Source organism: Haemorhous mexicanus, chromosome 32 (assembly GCF_027477595.1).
Source record: "Haemorhous mexicanus isolate bHaeMex1 chromosome 32, bHaeMex1.pri, whole genome shotgun sequence".
Lineage (NCBI taxonomy): Eukaryota > Metazoa > Chordata > Aves > Passeriformes > Fringillidae > Haemorhous > Haemorhous mexicanus.
This window is the reverse complement of record NC_082372.1, coordinates 637,714-654,483: the sequence shown is the minus strand read 5'-3', so window position 1 is coordinate 654,483 and position 16,770 is coordinate 637,714. Positions and strand designations below refer to the sequence as shown.

At 50.1% G+C, this 16,770-nt stretch overlaps 1 protein-coding gene and 1 pseudogene across 1 annotated transcript; both read left to right on the top strand.

The window, feature by feature from the left end:
* The window catches only part of LOC132340525 (zinc finger protein OZF-like), a 151,250-nt pseudogene that overhangs the window by 103,256 nt on the left and 31,224 nt on the right, over window positions 1–16,770 (top strand).
* Window positions 1,541–3,641, top strand: LOC132340584 (LWamide neuropeptides-like). Its single transcript, XM_059871657.1, has one exon. The coding sequence runs from the start codon at window positions 2,589–2,591 to the stop codon at window positions 3,345–3,347; it is 759 nt and encodes a 252-aa protein (XP_059727640.1). The 5' UTR covers window positions 1,541–2,588; the 3' UTR covers window positions 3,348–3,641.

Here is a 16,770-nt window from a genome sequence, read left to right as displayed (position 1 = left end):
ACCGCGACTGACGGTACAACCGGCCAATCGCAGCCAGGGGCGGGCTCTGCACACGGCACAGCCCCGCCCCGCGCTCTCAGGGCTCCCCGGGCTGCGTGAGGGCGAAGCCGGAGCTGAGGACCAGCTCTGGAACGGGCCCGGGCCCGAGGGGGATGGAGCTGAAAACACAAACAAACTTCTCCGCGGCTCCCGCCACGGCTTTCCCAGCACTGCCGCTACGGTGGCCCTGGCTCAGCGGAGAGCCCTGGAGCCTCACTTCTCCTACCCCTAATTAGGTGCATCAGTGCATCGCTTTGGTTTCCCCCAAAAAGGGAAAACCAACCAGAACTCCTTCGACTGAGTGGAGGAGTGGAGAGATTTCTGGCAGAAAACCACAAAAGTGGTTCTTCCCCAAGTTCGGAACGAGCAAGTAAACAGAACTGATGTGGTACCCCCAGCAGCGCCTCTCTGCCATCCCAGATGAAGCCCTCGCTGGCTGCTCCAGGCTCAAGGGCAGACCAGGAGCTCTGGGAAGAGGCCCCGGCTCGGGGCGCAGCCTCCGGGGCAGCCCCACGGCCCCCACGGCAGCTCCAAGGCTCCTCCAGCCGGGATGGAACGTGGCAGCGGGAGCAGGGGAAGGGACGGGGCTGCCGGCGCCAGGGGAACACGAGGGACATCGGGGGCGCTTCACCAGCATTTAATGCAGAAGATAAAATCATAAGAGAGGCAAAAGCAACAGCAACAGTGTCACCATAGCACGGGGCCACACGAGGACATGTCCCATTGGAGTGCGGTGATGCTGTCCCAATGCCAAGCACCCAGCAAAGCTGCTCTCTCACTGCCCTCCACAGCCGGACAGAGGAGACAAAATTTAACCAGGGATACATGAGTTGAGATAAGGACCAGGAGAAATCACTCATCAAACATCGTCATTGTTTCTCCTTCTTTTCCTGCTCCTGCTCCTACTCCTCTGTCCCTCCTCCTCCTCCTTCCTAATCCCACCTGCTCCCTAGTTCCTGCCTTCTGTGTATTTATACTGGAGAGCCTTGCTTGTTTTTAGAACTAGAACAAAGATCCCAGATAGAACAAGGCTTGCTGCTTTTAGTCAGAAGTATCAGTGACTAAAGGTCACATTTCCTTTGGTTTGGTGCCGTCCTTGTTCCTCCTCAGTGTTCAGGCTGAGCTATGGGGTGTCCTTGTGTGCTGCATTTTCCAAGTTCCTCTGGCATCCTTTGGGCAATAGGCTGTGCCCTGGGAGGGTTCTTTGTGCTCCTTTGTGACACAGGAGAACCTTCCAGGCGGTTTCTGCGTGAGCTGCTGCTGTGGTGTCACAGGAGCAGTGCCACGTCCCCGTGGTGCTCCCGTTGCTGTGGGACACGGAGGCCTCAGTGCCCAGAGTGGCTCTGGGCTCGCTGCCGGAGGATCCTCGTGCCCGAGGCATTGTCAGCAGCCAGCCCAGCCCTGACGGGTGTCCTTCTGTGCTCGCAGGGCTACAGGCTGCAGACGTGTGCAGCGCAGCCAAAATGATCCAGCACGTGGCTGCTGCAGTTTGCACTCTCTACTCGGTGGCTTATTCGGGGTATTTTTTAACCCACTTGGCACATAAGTCGAGGCTTTCCCTTGGTGCAGCATCTGTGGCTTTGGCCTTGCTGTGTGCTTTCTGTTCTTCCTCTGGAGCTGAGTTGACTTTGGAACCAAATTGCCATGAAGACACCATTGATTTGGGAGAGCTGCTGCCAGCAGTTGCAGCTGAAAAAGGGGGTGTCTGCAGCCACCGGGACGTGCACAGCATTTGCAATGAGCCCTGGGGAGTTCTGTTCCCTCAGGCAGGGAGTCTATGCCAGCAGAGCCTGGAACTCCCTCCGTTTGCTTCTCCAGCCAAGAACTGACCCAGCTCAGTATTTTGTGCTGTTCTCTTGCTTGCTGTGGGAAGGGACTGTGGCTCCTGGAGGGATGTGTGAAAGCAAAATGCTCTCTTGGGGTTGCCTTGCTCTGTGGCATTTCCCACCATGGGCAGTTTTTCTCCTAACAGCTTCTGGTTCATGTTCCCTCTCCCATTTCAGGGCACTTCTTCTGTGGATCCCAGGCAGCTCCTCCTTCGGTGAGTGGGAAAGGAACCTTTGGTGTTTGGAATTGTGCAGAAAGTTGTGAGCTCGGCATGTGGCAGCCAAGTGCCAGCCTGGGAGGCTGAAGGAAAGTTCCTGTCAGTGTCTTTGCAGCAGCAGCAGCAGCAGCAGCAGTGGGATCCCAGTCAGTTTTCTCCTTTTCTCCTTTTCTGCTGAAGAGTTTTAGAAGAGCTGCAGGTCTGGCTTTGCTGGCTGGCTTTAGCCATGGTGGAATATTGAATTCCCAGCAATAAGTGGCAATGTCGACTTTAGCCCATTGTTAGTTGGAACAGCTCCAAACCCAATTTCTGCTTAGTGCAGCTGGATGTGCAGCTGAGGATATATAAGGTGATAACTGAGATAGAACGTCCCGTCCCTCACACTGCCGTCTGTCCACAGGGCCCAAAAGCAGCACCAGCACCTCCTGGGGCTCCCTCTGCCTCCAAAGAGGAGGAAGACAGCAGTGAGCTTCCCACTGTTCTGGGGGACAAGGGCGAACATCCCATGGTGTGGGAATGCAACGGCGAGGCTTCCGAGGTGTGGGACAAGGACAGTGGACATCTCCCAGTGTGGGACGAGGATGGTGGATGTCCCCTGGTGTGGGACGAGGATGGCCAAGCTCCCAAAGTGTGGGACGAGGACGATGGACATCTCCCAGTGTGGGATAAGGACAATGGACATCTCCCCGTGTGGGAGGAGGAGAGAGAACATCTCCCGGTGTGGAATGAGGATGGAGAACATCCTGTGCCTTGGGAAGAGGAGACTGAACATCTCCCAGCATGGGAAGTGGACAGTGAACCTCCCCTGGCTTGGAAAGATAATGGAGAACCTGCAGAGTTTTGGGAAGAGGATGGAGAAGCTGCAGAATTTTGGGAAGAGGATGGAGAACTTCCCTCTGCTTGGGAAGAGGACAGTGAACCTCCCTCCACTGTGGGATCCTGGGCTGAACATTCTGACAGCAGCACAGCCCTGCAGCCAGAGGGGAGAGGGGAGTGGTGCCTGATGCAGCTGAGTACGTCTGCTCTGTTCCTGGGTGCCCGAGCAGGGCGCTGTGTGTGTGTCTCGGCATCAGCTGCACCCAGGGTTGCTCTGCAGCTGAATGTCACCGAGCCATTTCTTGTCCTTCCCCAGCTGAGACCAAGGGGCTCACGGCCCCAGGGAGTGGGGCTGCGTTCTGGCTCTGCTGCAGGGCGGGGTCTCGCTCTGGGAGGGAGCGTCTTCCACGTGGTTTCTTGTGGAGAGTTTTGTGGAGACGTGGCTTGAAGAGAAGGGACATGATAAAATACAGCTGGTAAAGCAATGGGCCTTTGGCGGGGGGCCTTGGGCAGGGCCACAGTGTCCTTGAGCAGGAAGTTATACGATAACGGGATGCAGAAGCAGAGACTAGCTAATGAGGGGAGAAAACATAGGCATCCTGAGTATGTGATAGCAAAGGTTGAGCTGACCTTTTATAGCGAACCAATAGTGAGCTTTAGTTTTGCAATATGTATGAGCCTTATTATCACTGTTATAAGAGCACGCATGTTAAATCAATAAACTGAGACTTGTTGATCATCATCGGATGTGCTTGTCTCCCGTCGACTCCGTCAGTTTCTTTCAGGGAACACCGTGAGCGAGGCGGAGCCTGCCAAGAAATACCTGGAGCTGGAGCAGATTGGCCAAGGGTAAGGGCACAGCAGCTACTTCTGCACAAGCAGGGCCAAGTGTTGTGCTGGGGCAGGATCAAGTGAGAAGTCAGGAGAGCTCCAAACACCTTCAGACACTGGGCTACCATCCTGCTGTCTCTCAGTCCTGATCAGAATTCATAACTGTGGTCAGGAGCCATCGTCAGAGCACCATGAGGCTGGCAGTGTCCTGCCTGCAGCAAGGAGCAGGACCTGGAAGATCTTCTGTCCCTGGAATTGGATTGCTTAAAAGAGCAACTCACCATCTGGTGACTGTCAGAAAAGAGTTCTCAAGAAGATTTCTTTCAAATATTTTCCTTTGAAAAATATCCACGGGTCAGAATGATCAACCCAATGGTTTAGAAACAGAAACCAGAGATGAAGTAATAAGGGCTCTATTCTAGCACAGGTAGCAGACCCCATCCATTCAGTAACAGACACAGAGCTGATGCACTCTGGGGGAAAATGCATCACCTGCCTGATGGCAGGGCCCTTGTGGAACCTGCAGGTCTTAGGCAGGAAATGGAAAAGGATGAAATGCATTCTTTTCCAGTTCTTTACACACCCACCCCCCACCTCAGGTTTTGAACTAAAGCAATTCAGGGTGGACATTTGGGATTTTCTCCAGCCCAGTTCCTTCGTGCTGGGTCTCAGTTTTCTCTTGCACACCTTGCAGGGCAGAGGGCTGGTGGCTGCTGCGCTGTTGTTGGAAGGGTCGATGCACCCAGGTGTTTGTGAAGGCTGCAGGCAGCAGAGATCTCCTGTCTGGGCTGGCTTTCACTGTCAGGGCCTAAAGCGCTGCTTCTTTCTTCTCTGCTGTTTTGTCTCCAGGGCTTTCGGAACCGTTTACAAAGGACTGGACAGGGCCACTGGAGGAGAGGTCAGTGTCAAAACGCCCAGCACGCCTGGCAGCTCTCCAGGGCTTTCCCCTCTGCTGGGAGCTGTGGCTGCAGCTTTGGGGGCCAGCAGAGCTTTCCTGCCTAGGCTGCTCCTCTGAAGGCAGAGCAGTGTCAGCCTGCAGAGCACAGCTGGGGCAGACTTGGTCCTTCTGAAGTGCCAAAGGAATGCAAGGAGAGCAGCGGTGTCTGTCAGAGCAGGACACGCTGGCTTGGTCTTCATATCTAAAAGTGTGAATGCATCAGCTGCTGGAGACTGAGGCCCAATTTATCTTCATCCCAGCCTCAGACAGGAACAATACTTAGCAGTTTTTCCATCCTGCCTTTCATCTTCAAAGGGTACCTCAAGGCCTAATTAGGGAGAGATCCTGCTTGGGCTCAATTTGGAGTTTTAGTCCTATATCAGCAGTTCACAGAGGGTAAGGGAGGGAAATGAGAAGATGGATGTCCAGGGCAAAGCTCTCTCCCAAACCCTGCAGGTGTGTTTGGGTCTGGTGTCAGTGACAGGCTGTGACAGGGATCACGTGAGCAATCGATGTGCATGTTTGCTTTGTTGTGCAATCCCAAACAGAGCAGTTGGATCTGAAATCATGACCAAATCCCATAGACTTGCTAAAGGGTTCCTGGCTGTTTTGCTCTGTTTTCACTGAACCAGAATCACCTCCTGCTTGCAAAATGGGTTTGAATAATAATAATGAGAGTGTTGAGGCCATTTGAGAAGACTGTAGGTGCAGAAAATGTTGTTAGAGCTTTGAGGCTGACAGCTGAGGGACCATTTCTGCAGAGCTGGCAAGGCCAAATGTCTCTGGCCATGTGTCCTGCAAGCAGCCCCCAGCTGGCAGAGCAATGGGCTATGGGAATGGCACTTGCTGAGCTCTGGTGTCCCATCCCAAGGCAGTTTGGCACAGCCTGGCTCCATCGCTCCAAAAATACTCGCTCCATGTTTGCTGTGGCCTCCTGCCACAGACTCCTGCAGTTAAAGGGCTGCAATGTCCCTTCAGGTGGCCATAAAGAAAATGAGTCTCTGAGGGCAGAACAGGGAACGAGCTGTGAATGAGATCCTGCTCCTGAAGGACAAGAAGAACCCTAACATTGTCAACTCTTTGGACAGGTGAGTGCTTCAGCTTTTATCCTGTGCCGGTGCCATGCGTTAACCTTTCCTGGCATCCCTAGTCTGTAGCCTGTTTTGCAAATGCCTGACCCAGCCACATCTTCCCCAAACAACAGCCTGGCAGTTCACTCCCTCCGTGTGCTTTTGTTGCTTTGCTTTGGTTTTTCCTTCAAGTTGACCCCGTTTGCTGTGTCTTTCAACAAGTGCTGATGAACCACAGCAGAAATTATTTCCCTTGCCTTCTTCTTCCCAATCCATTTCCATTGCCACAGATGCCAGGCAGACCAGGTTCTTGTTTCCAGAAATGCCTCATTTTTCACTGGCCTTGCCTGTTTCTGAAGGGACTTTCTGAAAGGTTTTCTGACTGCTTTTGTCCCAAGTGCTGCACGGCCTCCTCCCCTGGATAACCCTGGCAGTTGTGTTGCCTTGTTCTGGAGGGAATGGTGGAACTGATGAGTTCAGAAGCTGAACCAGCTGGGGGCAAGTGTTGTGGTTCCACAGTGATCTGGGCTGTTGCTAAACTGCATTTTTCACCTGCTTGCCATCTAAGGCCTCTCCTTTCTCACAGGTGTCTCCTTCTCCTTTAGACTGTGCAGATTCCAAGGGCTGGGCAGCTGTGAAGGAATGTCTCTCCATCTGATTCTGTCCTCACTGACAAGTGACCTGGAAACAAAACTCCATTCCAGGCTTTTCCATGGGGGAATTGAGCACTGCCCATTCATCTCCATGCCATTGTTTTCCTCTTCCAGCTTCCTTGTTGATGGAGATCTCTGGCTGGTGATGGAATACATGGGTGGAGGAACTTTGCAGGATGTTGTCAGACAGACACGCATGGCTGAAGGAGAGATGGTGTAGTATTGTCCACAAGGGTCCCAGGATGAGGGAAGAGACAAGAAAGTTGACTCCATGTATCAGCAAGCTAGGTTTATTATTTTATGATAGAAAATATATTAAAACTATACTAAAAGAACAGAAGAGAAAGGATTTCATCAGAAGGTTAAGCTAAGAATAGAAAAGGAATGAATAACAAAGGCTTGTCTCTCACCTAGACAGTCTGCGCAGGTGATCTGTGGTTGGCCCTTAATTCCAAACAACCAGATGAGACCAGTCACAGGTTCTCCCTGTTGCATTCCACAGCAGCAAATAAGAATTGTTTACAGTTTGTTCCTGAGGCCTCAGCTTCTCAGGAGGGAAAAATCTTAAGGAAAGGATTTTTCATAAAACATGTCGGTTACAAGATGGCAGCTGTCAGTCGGGAGGTGAGGGATCCTGCTTGTCACTCCCATGGCTGGGACACGAGGGTCCTTCCAAACAGGCATGAGAACAGGAGTGGCTCCATGCTCAGGGCTTTGTTTCTGTATTGTTTTCATGAGCTGGAGAAGAAAGAGCCTCTGCAGTGAACGGCCTGCCAGCATCACTGCACTTCTACTCTGTTCTTGTTCTTTCTCCTGCTGTTGTGGTACTCTCTGTCTTTTCTGGATTTGATTTGCTGTTCTCAGCTTTGCCTTGCACCATTTGTCTAGAGCTTGTGTGCACTGCACTCCTGGCCTGTCACAGCAAAGCTGCTGCTGGCAGAATTCTGAACTGTCCTTTCTGGTGTGATATATTCTGGCCATTGGTTTTTGCCCTGGTGCTTCTTGTTCTCTCTCAGTGTCTGCGGGGCCTGGATTTCCTCCATTCCAACCGGGTGATCCACAGGAATCTGAAGAGCTCCAACATCTTCCTGGGAATGGACGGCTCTGTCAGGCTGGGTGGGTGTTCCCGGCCAGGCACGGCGCTCCTGGGCTGCGGCTGTGGGGCTGCTTCCCAGTGAGGCCAGAGCCCCACAGGGGCTGCTGGGGGCACTGCCCGGGCCCTGCTGCCAGCTGAGAGCGGCTGCCCCTGCAGAGAGCTCAGGAGAGGAGCAGGGTGTCAGCAGTGACTTTGCTCTGGCTATGGCCCTTCCAGAGGGGCAGCAGTGGGAATCTAAAGCTCCATGGGAATCAGTAAAAGCCACTGCATGAAAGCTGAGGGTTTCTGTAAGGGTCCAGTTCCATCTTTCCTTGGCTACAGCCCTGAGGACTTTTTTCCCGCTGACTTCACTACTGCATTCTCAGACTGAGAGTGGGGAATCTTTGTGCTTGGTTTCCTCATTCCAGCTGCCTTTGAAAGGGTTTGTTTCTGTCCTCAGCTGATTTGGGCCTCTGCGCTCAGCTCAGCCCTGAGCAGGAATGGCGCAGCTCCATGGTGGGCACTGCTCACTGGATGGCCCCAGAAGTTGTGACCAGATCTCCTTATGGCCCCAAGGTGGACATCTGGGCCTTTGGCATTGTGACCATCGAGATGGTGGAAGGAGAACCTCCTTACTTCAGGGAAAGGGGGCCATGGTAAGAGGCAAATTCTCCAGTGGTTGCAGAGGCCTGTGGGCACAGGGGGACCCTGCCCTGGGAGCAGCAGCTGGAGGTTTCTGCACATGGGAATTCCCAGAGGACTCCAGCCTGAACACAGATGAATATTCTGCAGTCTCCAGTAACAATTTGCTTTGGGCTTTTCATTGTTGCAGCTCTTCTGGCTGTGAGGATGACCTGAAAATGTGAAGCAAATGCATCAGCTCTAATGTTATCTTGAAAGAAATCCCAAACCAACTCCAAATCTCACCCCCAAACCCAACAAGTTTACGGCAGGAGTTTCTAAAAGAGGTTTTGCAATATGATCCCCCCAAATCCTTCTCACTGGGAAACTTGTCTAAAACATGAAGATGATGGTTTAACATCCCCATAGTCTAACATATTTCTTTCCTAGTCCAAGCTACTTTCTCCATGTCACCAAAGCTGAGCTTTCAGCATCACAAACCTCCTGTTTCTGGCTTGGCAGTTTCTGGGATGGGGCATCAGGAATGCATTTACTTGAGTGTCAGTGGCACTGCAGAGATGCACTTGATGTAAGAATCCTCTGGAATAACACAGTCAGACCACACTGACTCTGGAAAATGGCCTGTAAAGCTGCTGTCCATATTTGGAGAAGCAAAATGTGCTATTTATGATGGAGGTTCCTACTAACAGAGTCAGCCAATGAAACTGGCTCTCAAGGCGAGATCATTTGGATGTTGCAGTGGCTGTGGCAGCCCCACGGTTTGGGTTTTTTGGTTGGCATAGAAAAATGAGCTGTGAACAGCATCTCTGGCAGGGAGGAAAGTGCCTCTGGAGCTGGGGCTGAGGACCCGGGGTGGATGTGAGCCCGTGTGGGTGTGAAGGAAGCTGGCAGAGCGCTGAGTTTGCTTTCCCTGCAGGCTCGCGCTCTGATCCGGCAGAACGGGACCCCGCAGCTGCAGGAGCCCCGGCGCCTGTTGGCTCTGCTGCGGGACTTCCTTGAGTGCAGCCTGGAGCCGGATGAGGAGCGGCGCTGGGCTGCCCAGGAGCTGCTGCAGGTGAATGCCAAGGGCTGCAGGGCAAGCAGCAGCGCGAGGGAGGGGTTTTCTTGTGGGGCCCCCTCCGACAGTCTCCAGCCTCGCTGCTTTCCACACGCAGAGCGAGCAGAATCCTCGCCTGCTTTGGCTTGGCAGGCTCCTTTTGAGGCCAGCTGGGCCTGGTGCCCCACAGCGAGCAGGGACATCTTCAAGCAGGTCAAGGGGGCTCCGAGCCCTGCCCGACCGGAGCTTGGAGGTTTCCAGGGAGGAGGCACCTCCCACACTTCTGGGCACCTTCTGTCAGTGTTCCCCCACTCTCCTGGGTAAAAAATTCTCCCTTACATCTAATCTGAGCCTGCTTCCCTCTCTTGAGTTTCAAACCATTTCCCTTTGTCCTGTTGCAACAGAGCCTGTGAGGAACTTGACTCTGGGAAGTAACAGTTCATTTCTTTCTTTTTTATCCTTTGGGCAGCACCCATTTTTGTCATCAGCCAAGCCTCTCTCCAGCCTGACCCCTCTAATCACTGCAGCGAAGCAATTGAGGGAGCAGCGGAGGAGATGAAGCCCTTGAGGATAGCTTTTAGTTAAAGTAGTTAGGACAATTAGTTATGGTAGTTAGGACAACTAGTTACTTATGGTAGTTAGCACTGCTAGTTAGTTATGGTAGTTAGAACAGTCTGTTTGTTATGATTCTTGCGTGTTTTGGCAGTTTTCTGAATAAAAACTCTCTTAAAACTCAACTCCCTTGACCTGTCCCTTCCTTCTCCTGCTGTGCCGCAGCTGCCTGGAGCAATGTGTCACAACAATTTTGATATAGTACAGTTTGTAGTCACTTTTCACTGCTTTTACTATAGTATATTTTGTTCAGCTTCTTGTGGCCAATGCCCTGGTCCTTGTGTAACTTGTATACTCAGAACACCATTTATGGATGATATTTTAGTTTGTGGACAATGTGAAAAACATACATGATAGCTTTGGCTTTTGCAAAACATTAAAGAGGATGCCATGTGTTGTGCATTATAATGTTAACTTTTGCAGAAGTAGCTGTAGTTGTGAAATAATAACTAATGCTTTTATTTTTCTAACTAACTGACAATAATGGGAATGACTCAGATATTTGTGAAATAGCTAATTTAAAGTACTTGTGGAAATAGCTAAAACCGTCAGCCTGGTCAGATAACATTTAAGGAAGGGATGTGATGAGGGCCCCTGCCACTGACCCTTCCACTGTCAATAACTGTCACCTGCTGAAACCACAGAACAGGGGGCCCTTGTGAGGAAGTGACACACAACCCTCAAAACCGCAATCCACAATTCCTGCACGTACGCTAAAAGAGCGGGAAAGGGGTTGAACCAACTTAAAAATAACTGGATCATGTAAATTAGTTCCAAAAAATGTTTCAATATGTATAATCTTTATGAGTATATATTTTATCAGTACAATGGAAAAAGTATGTAAGAAGAGTTGCTGTGGGTAACCGGTGTGCCTATGGCTGTTGCCAAGCACCCAGCGCTGTTACTGATTTGTTCCTTATTATCCCTTATTAAACTTTTAAAAATTCTAAAGACTGAGGCTCATTTCTCACAAAACACAAGGTGCTCACCACTTGTTGCTCCCCCAAACCAGGATTTGTCAATCCTAACCTTTGTCTGGGTGGAGGAAGAGTAGAAGGCTGTACTGAAAAGGAAGATGCATTGGTGTGGAGGCTCAGGGACTTAACATCAGAGTTTCAGTTCCCCAACCATGGCGGACTGGTCCCAAATAAGGAGAATCAATTTCAAGGTTATGGTGAGAAGCTTGCTTCTCCCATAGATCTTTGCAGGCACATACAGATTTATGTAAAGTTATGTTACCCCCTCGGCCCGTTGGCCTAATTACCCTAGTTCAACCCCTGTTACCCATCTCTCATTAGTCCCTAGAATGTTCTCCTCTCTCTGTCCCTCCACTGGCCCTAGTTTACTGCATTCCTCTGCCCCTGTGTCCTAGGGTGACTGTTATCCCCATTCGTGTGTGTGTAATTTATGCTGGATATTATGTTCTGTGCCTTTAAGACTGGTGGAGTGAAGGTTTTGTTTTGGCCTCTTATCAGCCACTCGGCGGGACATCCAGATAGCACCAGTGCATGTTGCTGCTTTTTGCTTTCGCTCTTGCTTCTGCTTCGCTTCTGCTTTGCTTGCTCTTGCTTTCTTTCCCCCCCCCATTAGTTAATTTAGCTAAACAGTCCAAATTCCTTTCTGGACTGTTCCCCCCACCCCGTTGGACCTGCTGACTGCTCCGGACTGGGATTTGGAACACGGAGAGAGAGTTTACACCCTGTGACTGCAGCAGCTGCCTTAGCGCCAGAGGGACTGATAACAGAGCAAACCCCCAGGAGAGACTTTTCTAAATTTGTCATCTTTTTCGGAGCAGTGGAAGAGTGGTGTCATCCGGTATTGTTCATTGTGTGTGCTAGGGGGTGCTGTGCTTATCAAATAAACAGGTTCTTTCCACTTCTCTCCGAGGAATTCTTCCCGAACCGGTTGGGGGAGGGGCCGTGTGGGTTTGTTTTTTGGAGAAGCCCTTTTTGGGGATTCTCTCCCAAATTTGCCCTAAACCAGGACAAATTTTGGCGCCCAGAGCGTGGGGCTCGAGAGAGAGAGTGGAAAAACCCTGTTTTGAGTGCATTTTGGTTACCATTATTCTGTGTTAGTATAAAGCAGTTAATAGACATGCTTTTTGAATTTATAATGTCTATTGGGGTGAAGGCTTGCCTGCATTTCTGGTCCCTAGGGTTTTTTGAGATCTTTATACCTCTATGGTCCCTGGGTTTATTTTCTTATCCAGAAATAGCTCTTGTATTGTCCCTAATACGTAGCTTTTACAGCAGATGGCCAGTGACCAGAATAGCTATCCTGCTGGGCTTGGTGGTAATAGCTTGTAAGAAGTTTATAAACATGTTGGGGTCTGCTCCAGGTGTGAATGGTTCATGGTTATGGTTATGCATCCAACTGGTTAGAGGAGGAGCAGGGGGTGAGGCTTTTCAGCCTTTGCTTTCCTTCTTCTCTTCTGAATCCGTTACATCACTATTGGAGAATGTTCAGTTTCCCCTGAATGTTAAAGAGACCATCTTTCTGGTACTCAATCTGGTAAGCTTCCTCTACATAGTCTGCTGCATCTCTAGAATGAGGACTGAGATTTCTAGACGGGCTGATGAGATCCCTGACTCAGGAATAGACCCAAGTGTGGAAAATCCTAAGTGGTGTGGGAAATGGGAGAATATGGGCCAAATCCTGAAGGAATTCTCTGACCCTATAGTCTGGGACTTTCCCCATGAACAAATTCAGAACCCAGCTGAGGTGGGGAAATATCTGAAAGAGAAGTACCAGGATGACCCTAAGGAGAAAAAGATCATTGCAGTGAGCTGGGCCTTGGCATATGCTTATCGCGCGTTGCTAGATATGGTTGGGCAGCAGACAGAGGCAGGGGGGCAGGGAGATAAATCAGCAGCTATCCCGGTCACTCAGGCTGCAGCCAACAGCCCAGGCTCAAAGACAGCCGCCAAGCTAGATAGTGAGCCCAAGCCAGCAGCTAAACCAATGGCTGTTGCTACTAGCACTAGAAGTGGAAAATGCACGGGCAAGACCAATCGGCCAGTGGATGATGATGATGATGATGCAGGAGAAGGACCCTCAGCACCTCTGTGGAGAGTTTTGTGCAGGGCTGGCTTGAAGAGAAGGGCCATGGTCAGGCTGACTTGATAGTGCTGAGAGATATTTAGGCCAAGGGTAGCTCCAAGAGCAAAGTTTCCCTTGAGAACAAAGAAGCTTTATAAGAATGTGCAAAAAGAGATGCGAACGCGAAACAGAAATTGTTACTTAACTACAGGAATGTAGAAGTTGTTAGTGATAACTCGCAATGACGAAAAATGCAGCCTAACCAATAAGGAGCTATGATTTTGCAATATGTATGAGCTGATTAACTAGTATATTTAATCATGAGAATAATGATAATAAATTGAGACTTGCTGATGGCCACCTGGTGTCCGAGTCTCCCTTCTCCGACAAATGGTGACCCCTGACGTGCCCCTGTCGCTTTTAAAAAGAAAACAGGGGAGAACGTGCCACGGTCGGTGAAGTAGCGTTGGGGCCCGACGCAACCGGGTCGGTGTCAAACGACGTAGGGAAGACACCCCCAGGAGCTACAGCGGTGGTCCTGGGCCATACGTGCTGCCGAAGCCGGAGAGTTGCAACAGCGCTGACGATACAATGGACAGGCAAGCAGCATATGATTTATTTATTCACCACTTAGATAGGAGGGGGGTAAAAGAAATAGATTTAAAAAAGGAACTCCCGGGGCTGTTAGCTTGGGGATATGCGAAAGGTTGTTTTTTAAATCCGCACACGGTGCATGAGCTTACAGAATGGCGTAAGTTAGGAGATGTATTGTGGGACGCAGTTTTGGAGGACGATAAGACGGCAAAAAAGCTAGGGAAGGTCTGGAGAGTAGTGCATAATACACTGTTGAAGCAAGAATCAGAAAAGAGAGCGGCTAGGGAGGCAGTTGAGGCACATAAACGGAATGCTCAGTATGGGTCAGACAGTGAACCTCGAGCACCTGGCATTTCGCAAGTCGTGATACCTCTCCCTGGGGGGCCCGAGAAATGTCCGGATTTGAGCGGCTTGCAGCCCTCTGCGCCTCCCGCGAGTGAGAGTCCGGATACTTTGTTACAGCCCATAAATACCTCAGGGCGCGACATTCCAAAGGCAACCCCCTCGGAGCCAGAACCTGTCCCTGGGGCGCTTAGCGACCTGTGGGGGGAGATGGCTCGGCAGCGGAGGGAAGCATGGAATACCCTGGCTAAGCACGGGCTGGAAACGGGAGAGGAGGCGGAGGTAGATGCAGCAAGAGAATGGGCATTTCCCGTGGTGTACACTCAGGGGGTGGACCAACAGGGACAGCCGGTGCAATTGGGAACGTACTCACCCTTGGATTGGAAATTGTTGGCTCAGTTGCGGCAGACAGTTAGTCAGTTTGGATTTAAGAGTGAGCCCGCTAAGCAAATGCTCGATTATTTGTTTGATACACAGTTGCTGCTTCCCAATGACTTGCGGAGCATTGTGAAATTGATATTTACACAACATCAGCAGTTGTTATTTAATGCACACTGGCACGGACGTGTTAATGAAGCCTTAGCGATACAGAGGGGACCAGGAGACCCGTTACAGGGAGTTACGCTGGAGGAATTAATGGGGGTTGGGCACTATCGAAGGACCGAAGCCCAAATGATAATGGGTCCAGATAAGGTTAGAGAAGCGATGAGGTTGGTGCGGCTCGCTATGGAACAAGTGAAGGATAGCTCAGGAATACCTATGTATATGGGAATTAAGCAGGGACGCGAGGAATCATTTGGAAGTTTTATAGATAAAGCTGCTGCAGCTATTGAGAGAGCAGGGGTGCCAGAGTATATGCGCGGGGCATTACTTAAACAGTGTGCTTTGCAAAATAGCAATGAGTCCACTAAAAAGGTGTTAGCGACTTTGGGTGCCAACTGGACCATAGAGGAAGCTTTAGAGAGGATGGCTTTGCAACCGACGGGCTCGCAGGCTTTTTTAGTTAGTGCTATTAAGGAACTAGGACTAGGGTTGCAGAAACAGGCAGAATCCACACAGTCACAAGTGCTTGCAGCTCTTGCTCCTCTCCGTGCTTCCACCGTGGCTCCAGCAACATCCGGTGATCGCCGGCCGCCCTCTACACGCTGCTATCGATGTGGAGGGGGAGGTCATACGAGGAGGAATTGTCGAGCATCAGGGGTATGGTGCCAAAACTGTCAAAGTGGCACTCATAATACCTCTGCCTGCCGTCGCCGACCGTCGGGAAACCCCCGGCGGAGCGCGAATGGCAGCCGCGCCCAGATACAAGTCGCTGCCGTGACATCAGCGCCACCTCCTGTCTTCAACCAGCAACAACAGGGAGCTTGGGACTCGACTTGGCAGCAGCAGTAAAAGTCACCCTGATGACGACACGGCCCACTAAAATCCCCACTGGAATATATGGCCCTATAAAAATTGAAGGACAACCTTATGGAGGACTGTTGCTGGGACGATCTTCGGTTTCTATAATGGGACTGTTTGTGTTACCCGGTGTGATTGATGCGGATTATCAAGGACAAATACAAATTATGGCTTACACTCCCTTTCCACCGCTAACGATTGAGGCAGGACAACGCATTGCACAATTTATACCACTTCCACAGCTTAATAGGGGAGTGCAACCATTGCAACAGACCCCTCGCGGTAACCAAGGTTTTGGATTCTCTGGTTTAGCAATGCTCACAATGGACTTGCACAGCAGACCCAAAAAGAAGGTGAAAATAACCCATGCAGGAAATACAATTGAACTTTGGGGCTTATTAGATACAGGAGCGGATACCAGCATTATCTCCCCGGATAAATGGCCGAAGGACTGGCCTACCAAGGATACCACGGATACAGTTACAGGAATAGGAGGATTTACCCTAGCCCGAAAAACACCTCCATTGACGGTGACGATAGAGGACCAACAATTGGTCACAGTTTTGTCAATAGTCACCTTGCCACCCACAGTACACTGTTTAATTGGGAGAGACGTGTTAACACAACTTGGGGTTGTATTATCAAATGAGCACCCTTTGGGGTAATTGCCATTGCTTGGACTTTCCCAATTCCACTTACATGGACTACAAATACCCCTGTAATGGTTAAGCAATGGCCTTTAAAAAGGGAAAGTTTGCTACAAGCACATAAACTAGTGGAGGAGCAATTTCAACAAGGACGTTTACAACTATCCACTAGTCCATGGAACACTCCTATTTTTGTGATTAAAAAGAAGTCAGGGAAATATCGCCTACTACATGACCTTCGAGCGGTTAATGAACAGATGGAAGCCATGGGGGCGCTACAACCTGGGCTTCCCAATCCTGCCATGCTTCCACAAGATTGGTCATTATTAATTATTGACTTAAAGGATTGCTTTTTTACCATTGAATTGCACCCCCAAGATACTAAGAGATTTGCATTTACCCTGCCAGCCATTAATAGGGGTAGAACTGTGGGACAGACCAACAACTATTATTGCCTCATTATTGACACCAGGAGTAACTGCAGCACATGCAATCACACAATTGAAAAAATTGGCCTGTTGGACAGGAAAACAAATTAATATTACTTCTGAAATATTGGGTGAACTGGTGACTGATGTCGACAATGTGAGACATCAGCTACTACAAAATCGTGCCGCAATAGATTTTTTGCTTTTGGCCCATGGACACGGGTGCGAGGATTTTGAGGGCATGTGTTGCCTTAACTTATCCAGTCATTCAGAGTCAATTCATAAAAAGTTACAACTGTTGCACGACAACATGAAGAAACTTACTGTTAATTCAAATCCTTTTGACGCTTGGCTGAGCTCTTTAGGAATTGCTGGCTGGCTTAAGAGCTTAATTATGATGTTTGCAGGACCTTTGCTTATTATAATATGTATTTTGCTTTTTGGGCCTTGTATATTGCAGTGTATATTAGCACGGATTAGAGCATTTACAGACAGCCTTTTTGAAAAACATGCAACCCTTCTTGCCCAAAAAGAAAACGGGGGAAGTGTGGAGAGTTTTGTGCA

Excerpts from the sequence above, each read along its gene's own strand:
- LOC132340584 (XM_059871657.1), top strand. The coding sequence starts at position 2,589 with ATGGTGTGGGAATGCAACGGCGAGGCTTCCGAGGTGTGGGACAAGGAC.